Consider the following 7,812-nt stretch of genomic DNA (forward strand, 5'->3'; position numbering starts at 1 on the left):
CACATATTCATATTCTACAGAAAAGTGCTGGTCGTATCATTACAAGGTCTTTCGGATGGTGACGTTTAAAGTCGGTCCCCAGACGTAAATAATCATATCTAATTGATACTTTTTTTCTTTTTCTTTTTTTTCTTTTTTTAATAGTTTTTTTTTAATTGATTCCAAACCATGCAAACTAATTTTTAGAAATAAAGTACTTTTTGTTTTCCTTGACATAAATTCAAAACATTTACATTACATACATTGTACAATTGATGAAAACACGTCTGTACAAACCCAATTAATTACACACACACACTCACAATCTGCCACGGCCCCGACGATTAGGCTCTAGTTCCACGCTTCGTTTGATATCCGCAGATGCGAGAACAAACAACGCAGCTGGGGGAAGCAGCGAGTTACGGGACTAGATCCGGGATGGCGCTAACAAAAGTAACTCCTCGGCGCTAGAGGGGATTTTTTTTTTCTTTCTTACGGTAGTGCTTCTAGTATATTATGGTTCCAATAAAGAAGCTGGCACGTGATGATATTCTGCACTTATTCAAGTATTAAAATCAGCTAGTAGAAGAGTAAGACATTTTGTAATCTCGACGGAAAAAACATGCCATTTTACACCATGAACACTCTTATCCACCTTGTCAGGGTGATAATGGCTAATGGCACGAATCAGTAGCTTCCTCTTTGAACCCTTCGACGACGACGACGATGACGATGACGATGTACAGGGTATCTTCGACTCATCGATCCCTTTAGGAGGCCACTGTTTGTATACTCGTTCGACGAATTTGTCAACGGGTAACTTCCTGAGACTTTCCAATTTCTTCAGATCGCCTTGCAGTTGGTCCTTTGCAATCTTTTTCTCCAGATCTTCCTTTTTTTCTTTTTTTCGACGTGCCTGTCCATCTGCAAACAAAAAGACAAAAAAAATTAAGAGGGGGTACTTGCACCCATAACTCCATGTGGTTCCTTTTTTATGATAAGAATCATTATAACACAATATTATATAAATAATAAAAATAACAATTAAAATATTAATTACAATAATGACAACAATAACAACACTAATGCCAAAACGTACCTTTTCGCCTACAAAATCACAGAATCTCAAGAAAAACATAAATACAGAAAACTCATAAAATGGTATATCACAATATACGACTGAGGGAATAGGTTTCTTCTTTATAGATACTTCAAGGAAATACCAACAATGAAGACCCCCCCCCCCCCCCAACCCCTCCCCTTTCCCTTGAACATTTCATTCCCCCTCAGCTTCTGATGTGTCGTTCATTTTCCGGAGTGTTCCATCCAGTGTTCTCTCTCTCTCTCCTTGTCTCTCTTTCTTTCTCTCTTTCTCTCTTCCCCTCACTTTGCGTCATTCGATTGAGGTAGGTGACACTTTGTGCCCTTGCATTGCACTTATTTGTCTATAGTTTGTATTATTACTGGGCCCCAACTTTCCTAGATAAATTGTGTTTAATAGAAAGGTTTAAACTGATTAGTAAAGAATTCTTTATCTAATAAGAACATTGAAGCATAATCAGCTAACGTATTACCTTTTACTTTTGATAAACATTTCTGGACGACTTCTTTTTGGTACTGGACGTCTTTCTCCAGGTCAGTGACGTTTACTTTGAAGCTTGAATCCGAACATGTACATCTTTTCTTTGCTTCAGTCAGAGTAGTACTACATTCATCCATGTATCTAGAGATACAATATCAACAAATACTAAATTAGTGCAAAACAACACTTTTCTTATATACGCTGGAAGTCTGAAGAGCCTTTCAAAAAGTTAACCTGAAGCAATTTCAGTAGCAATATTGTGTGTCGTCTGTAGACCAGGGCTCCGTTTCATTAAAAGTTGTCGTTAATAACAAGTTACAATAACTGCTATAAGCTAAAGAGATCGTGAAATTTGATTGGCTCAAAGCAAATTTGTCGTAGAAATCAAGCATTTGTTATTGATAACAAGTTTTATGAAACAGGGAAATGTTCGGTAATTAACAAATGACCCCCAAATATCCACAGATCTTTTAAACATGGAAAATCCAAATTGAATTCGTGCTTTGTTGAATAATCAATGCCAAAGTGATGAATAATTTTGTTTGCTCTCCTTAAAAGAATACTTCCACCTGTGTATTATAAAAAATATACTGACTTTGCATAAGTGAATACTGATTATATCACTTTCATGGACACCAATCTAGCATTCGTCTCGATGTGTTTTTCAGTTTTTGTACATGATGACCTTTATCTGCCCAACTACTACTTTAGGTAATAAAATGGTGTATTGACAATGTCCTTCTGTTGTTAAGGTTGGAGCGCTAGAAGTGTCACGACGATCCAAATCAATCTTATCTCCTCTGATCAATAATGTAAGAATGACTAATGCATTTCGATTATTCCAAATATCTTGTTATTTGTTGTTGTTTGTTTCATTACATTGGAATTTTTCCCATTCAGTTATATACAGGTGCGCAGATTATGCGCTATCAGTCAAAATTTTGACCATCATCACATTTGGAGTCTTTGAAGGAAACTAAGTACAACTCTTTATAATGATGGTAAAGATACTATGTCCCTTTTGCAGCCAACATCAAATACTGTAGAACTTTGCAGGAATTATGAATATGTCATGTATGTGAGAAAATTTAACAATAGCAGTGTCCTAGCTCAAATTATTCAAGGAAACCCGTTTACCTTCTAGACTTCACTCTTAGACACTATTGAGGGACTGACTGGCATTTTTTTAATTTTTTAATTTTTTTTTTTTAATTTTTTTTTTTTTTTTTTTTTTTTGGGGGGGGGGGGGGGTAATAACATACTGTACATAAAATGAACTGTAACAGGTACATGAGCATTTGTCGACTCCAATAACCCACCACTTGTAATGGCCAAAATTAAACTGATTGAATCTTTGTGCAGCAAAAAACGTACGACCATTCGGTAAAAGGGTCTAAAACTCAGACTATTACTAGGTGATTGCAATCACTTACGTCAATTTTTTTTTTTTTTTTTGGCCTGCAAATGGGACAATGGTACCTTTAACACACATAGCTTTACCCTTGGCAGCTCTTGTATTCCTGGTGCTCCAGAGCATCTTTTCCTTTTCTGAAATACATATTTGCGATCCGAAGATAGCAGCTGACTTTAGCGTCACATTCAGGCATGTAACCTACGTACTCCTTGAGAGCAGTGATCCGATCTTGAGAAGTCAAAAGCAAATGAACAAAGACAAGTAGGAGTCGATACAGGCTAGAACCCACAATACCAACAATGTTGTTCGGTCTCACAGGCCTTTCGAAAAGTTATCTGAATGTTTATGAAACCCATAGCCATGAGATTGAGATGGCTTATGCCTAAAGGATGGGTAGCGTAGCGTCGCGTCGCGTTGACTTGAACGCGACCATTCGTCCAAAGCATCCGATAGGGTGCGTTGACTAATCTTCCACATCAGTCGTTTATAATAAAATTTAAGGAAAAGAAATTTAAGTCGTTTAAATTCAAATAATCAAAATAGAACACTCCCAACACACCCTTTCGGCACAACCTTAGGTACACCACTACGTACATCTTACTAACTGTCTGTCATTTTTGTATAAACTACTAGTAACGCAGTATTATGAAAATTACTTGATTTACTTTTATTAAACACGAGTACCTTCGTCATTTCTTGGTGCGATCCATGTTTTGATGTCATCTAGACATTCCTTGATAGACCTCTCAAGATGTTTGCCCCATTCTTCGACCATGCAGTTCCTTTTTGTGTAAGCGGTGCCAAAGTGCTGCAGAGCCGCTTTAAAGTACGCGTGTATCACCTGTTTCGTAAAATAGGTATGCATTGCGTGTATAAAAAGCATGCTAAACAATTGTAGCTTCATATATTAATAATAATAATGGGTTCTTGTACAGTACGCATAAAAATATACCCAACTTTGGTAGGTTATGATTAAAACGATTGAAAACTTTCTTCCGTCTAGTGATAGCCTATTCATAATTTTTTCTGCCATGGATGACTGAGCAAAAGGGTTCTTCAAAAGTGCTGTAATAATCAAGTTTGGACTGAAGAACAAAATGTGGGTCAAGCCATATTTAAGCGTTACTTTGGTATTAGTAGAGGAGGGTTAGTAGAGTATTTGGTCAAGGATTACAGTCAAACAGTGGCAGATCCAGAAGGGGCCCGGGAGGCAGGTTTTTTTTTTTTTTTTAAAGAAGACGGGCGCCTTTTCGGTGCTCGACGGGGGGGGGGGGGTGTTAAGTTTTTTTTATGTGCACCCTCCCCCCCTCCTCGTTGAGCAAACACACACAAAAATTAGTGCTCACTAGCCCAGCCCCCCCCCCCCCCGCCTATTCACCGGCTGGCTGTTTCGCCGCTAAATATTTTCTCACGAATTGGGCCCCTTCTTTGTCCCCTTGCCGCCGGTTGGATCCGCCCCTGCATCTACAAACCTTTCGCTCATCAGAACACGCATTCATCTTCAGTTCAGCTAGCTTCCAAGAAACAATTCCGGTGTTCTTTGCCGCTGAAACCAAATCATCATCCTTTTGAGAATAGGTGTAAGCTTTCTTGTAACACTCCAGAGCACTCTATGAAAATATAATAGAATTACAGTCAACCAACAATCACCTAGGGAAAAAAATACCCACAGTACACATACATGTATATACAGTTACATCCAGCAACTGAAAGCAAATTATACCTCAGCAAAGGCGGCCTCCCGGGTACAGCCCCTCCTCCCCCGACTTTTTCAAGTACCCCCAAAATGCCCCTTTTACTTTGACAAGTGCCCCTATTAATTTGTAAAAGTGCCCCGTCCCCTTGTCACTTCTGATAAGTGCCCCTTTTATTTTGACACGTGCCCCTTTTACTTCGAGAAGTGCCACTTTCACTTTTGATAAGTGCTCCCTTGACCTCTGGTGATTGCCCTATTCGATTCTGAGAGGTGCTCGTTTTACCTTGACAGATGCACCTTTTCCTTTGTAAGAAGTGCTCTTTCCCCTAAATACTACCCCTTTTTTAACTCGGATATAAGCGCACCTTATATTTTCACATGTGCCCCTTTTTCTAATGACAAGTTTCCCCTATTTAAAAAAGAGCCCCTTCCCTTCTCATCAAAGCTATTTTCACCACTAGTAAATTATCCTTTTCAGGTGCTAGAAGTTGCTCCTTTTTTACTTCAGATAAGTGCCTCCTTCACCTCCGATAAATGCCCCTATTCAAATCTGAGAGATACTCGTTTTACTATGACAAGTGCCCCTTCCCCTCCTGCTAAGTGCTCTTTTCATCATTGTTGAGTGTCTGTTTTCACCTTTAATAACTGCCCCTTTTATTATGACACGTGCCCCTTTTCCTTTTTTATAAGGGCCTATCCCCTTTATATAAATGCCCCTTTTCACCTCTTAAAAATGCCCTTATCAAAATCTGATGCGTGCCCCTTTTCAATCGACAAAGGCCCATTTTTTCTTTCTCATAAGTGCCTTTTTTCATTTCTGGTGACTGCCTTTTTTTTAGGAGTAAGAATTGGCCCATTTCCACCTCTGATAATTACCCTTCGTATTTTGACACTTGTTCTTTTTCTCTCATCATCAAACCCCCCTATTTTTGAAGCGACTAAGAGCAATTTCCCCGAAAAACTAGCTCACATTTATAGATGATATAATTATGTTACTTATCAAAGGTCTTTTCAGTCTTACGTTATGAGAATATGCTTATAACCCCATCAGGATTGGATTTTTTCCTCTTTTGAATTATAAGCTGTATTTTTTCGCACTGCAACCTACAATCTTAACATTTTTCCTCACTCGCTTCGCTTGCTCGCAAATGAATTTTGAGATAATCACACCCAATTGCAAAGTATGATGCTCAAGCAATATTTTGTATGGTGTATAAATAGAAACGAAAATTGAATTCATCCCTGGTAATGTAATCACGATGTATAGGGTATATACCAACATCTAAAAAGGTTGTATATTTTCGCTTTGAGATTTCCTTTAATATGTGCCCTTTCTTTCTCTCCAGAAAGTATCCTTTTTTTGTTGGTGCCCCCCCCCCCCCCCACTTTGGAAGTCGCTTCGCCGCCCCTGTACCTCAGTCACGCCGCCGAATCGACTCCAAACCAAATGATTTTTGTACATTCAGGCTAGTGCATTCCGAAGAATGTAATTGTCACCAGATAAGTGCCAAATTCAAAACCCAAAATGTTGTTCGTATTTTAAGGATACCGTCGGAGCTATAATATGAATATTCATTTCAACCATGCCTTTGAGTGTGCGTAGTTTGCTAGGGGCTGTAGCATGAAGAGACTAAGGCCCGAATTCACAAAGGAGGTTTGTCGACAAACCTAGGTTTATGTGCGTCATATGACGCGTTTTTACAAACCTACTAGTCGACAAACCTCCTTTGTGAATTCGGGCCTATGTGTCTTAACCGTGACCTGACTCGAGGCCGATCGAGTATAATAGCGAGCTTTTTCGGCTACTACGATTAAGGCTGGCTCACATAGTAGTGGCAAAGTTCTCTTTGATATAAGTAAAGTAAACAATTTTGCAATATTCCATTTCAATCCTCAGCTCTGCCCGGTGGGGCCCGGTGCCCTCCAGCTGCTCCGTTCACTGACAATTTAAGGGACTAGCCCAGTCAGCACATTATTCACAGGAGCTCCAGCATCTGAGGCCACTAAAGGGTGATAACTAATTAATTTCAGATGTATATACAAATAACATATCAATTATGGATTTAGTAAAATAAACTTATACAAGTTAAGGAAATACTGGAATAGGTAAGTCTTAAGAGGTGGAGTGTGTTGCAATACAGCGAACTGATGGGGGAAGCTTATTCCATAATTTGGCTGCTGCATGCGAAAAAGCACGGCCTCCCCAAACATGACGGGTACGGGGAATTTGCAGCAAATATCACTTCCTGGTGTGAAAGTAAGGAGTCTTGCACTGGAATTTTGGAGGGATTGCAGTCTGTCGTGCTGCTGTTTGGTGAGTCCAAATAGAATAGAATTACAAAAATCTAAGCGAGATGAGATTAGTGCATGGATTAATTGTTCACATGCTTTTTGAGTCAAAGATTTTCGTATGAACCCAAGGTTCCGCAGTTGATATCTCACAGACTTTGATATGTTACATACATGTTCAATAAATGAAATATTATTGTCAAATATCACACCAACGTTACGGATCTTTGAGGCTGGCTTTAGAACTTTGCCACCTACATCCAAGCTTAAATGAGTAACTCAGTTTTATTTTCATTTATTTTAACACCGTTTGAATCCACCCAGCCTTTCATGTCATGAATACAGGCTTCTAAAGTTCTCCTAGCATCGGCAATTGCATCTGAGGAAGGATGTACAGAAATGAAAAGCTGAATGTCCTCAGCATAACAATGATGCTTTATATTATGCTTTCTAATTAATGTACTGATTGGCTCAAGGTAGACGAAAAACATTGACGGGCCACCAACAGACCCTTGTGGCACACCATATGAAAGATAAGTTTTGTCAGATTGAGAATTATTTACAGAGACATACTGGGTTCTTTTATGAATGTATGATGAAAACCCGACTGCAACGCATTGCCTGTTCCCCAAGAGACTGTAGTCTCTTAACAAGTATTGTGTGGTCAATAGTGTCGAAAGCACTTGACATATATCAAGTAGCACAAGGAAAGTAATTTTCTTTTATCCATTTCAGAGAGGATACTGTCCACAATATTAGTTAGCAGCGTTTCCACACTATGGTGTGGGCGGTAGGCGGATTGAAAATTATCAATTAAATTATTTTCAATAAGATATGTGCGAAGACGTGAGA

The 7,812-nt window shown here is 38.9% G+C and overlaps 1 protein-coding gene across 1 annotated transcript; it reads right to left on the bottom strand.

Moving 5' to 3' along the window:
• Positions 1-467: 467 nt before the first annotated feature.
• On the bottom strand, positions 468-4,586 carry LOC105438353. The gene is made up of 5 exons (XM_030981915.1): positions 4,448-4,586; positions 3,660-3,816; positions 3,062-3,203; positions 1,554-1,702; positions 468-903 (listed from the first exon to the last, which is right to left on the bottom strand). The coding sequence occupies exons 1-5, from the start codon at positions 4,472-4,474 to the stop codon at positions 542-544; spliced, it is 837 nt and encodes a 278-aa protein (XP_030837775.1). The 5' UTR covers positions 4,475-4,586; the 3' UTR covers positions 468-541.
• Between the last annotated feature and the right edge of the window lie 3,226 nt (positions 4,587-7,812).

This window comes from Strongylocentrotus purpuratus, unplaced genomic scaffold (genome assembly GCF_000002235.5).
Source record: "Strongylocentrotus purpuratus isolate Spur 01 unplaced genomic scaffold, Spur_5.0 spur5_scaffold_12, whole genome shotgun sequence".
Lineage (NCBI taxonomy): Eukaryota > Metazoa > Echinodermata > Echinoidea > Camarodonta > Strongylocentrotidae > Strongylocentrotus > Strongylocentrotus purpuratus.

What these genes read in the sequence shown, in the direction of transcription:
- LOC105438353 (XM_030981915.1), bottom strand. Translation starts at nt 4,474, where the DNA reads ATGAATGCGTGTTCTGATGAGCGAAAG. An exon ending in CGCACCAAGAAATGACGAAG is followed by an intron (nt 3,204 to 3,659) that starts GTACTCGTGTTT and finishes TGACTTCTCAAG; the next exon opens with ATCGGATCACTGCTCTCAAG. An exon ending in GAATACAAGAGCTGCCAAGG is followed by an intron (nt 1,703 to 3,061) that starts GTAAAGCTATGT and finishes TTGTATCTCTAG; the next exon opens with ATACATGGATGAATGTAGTA.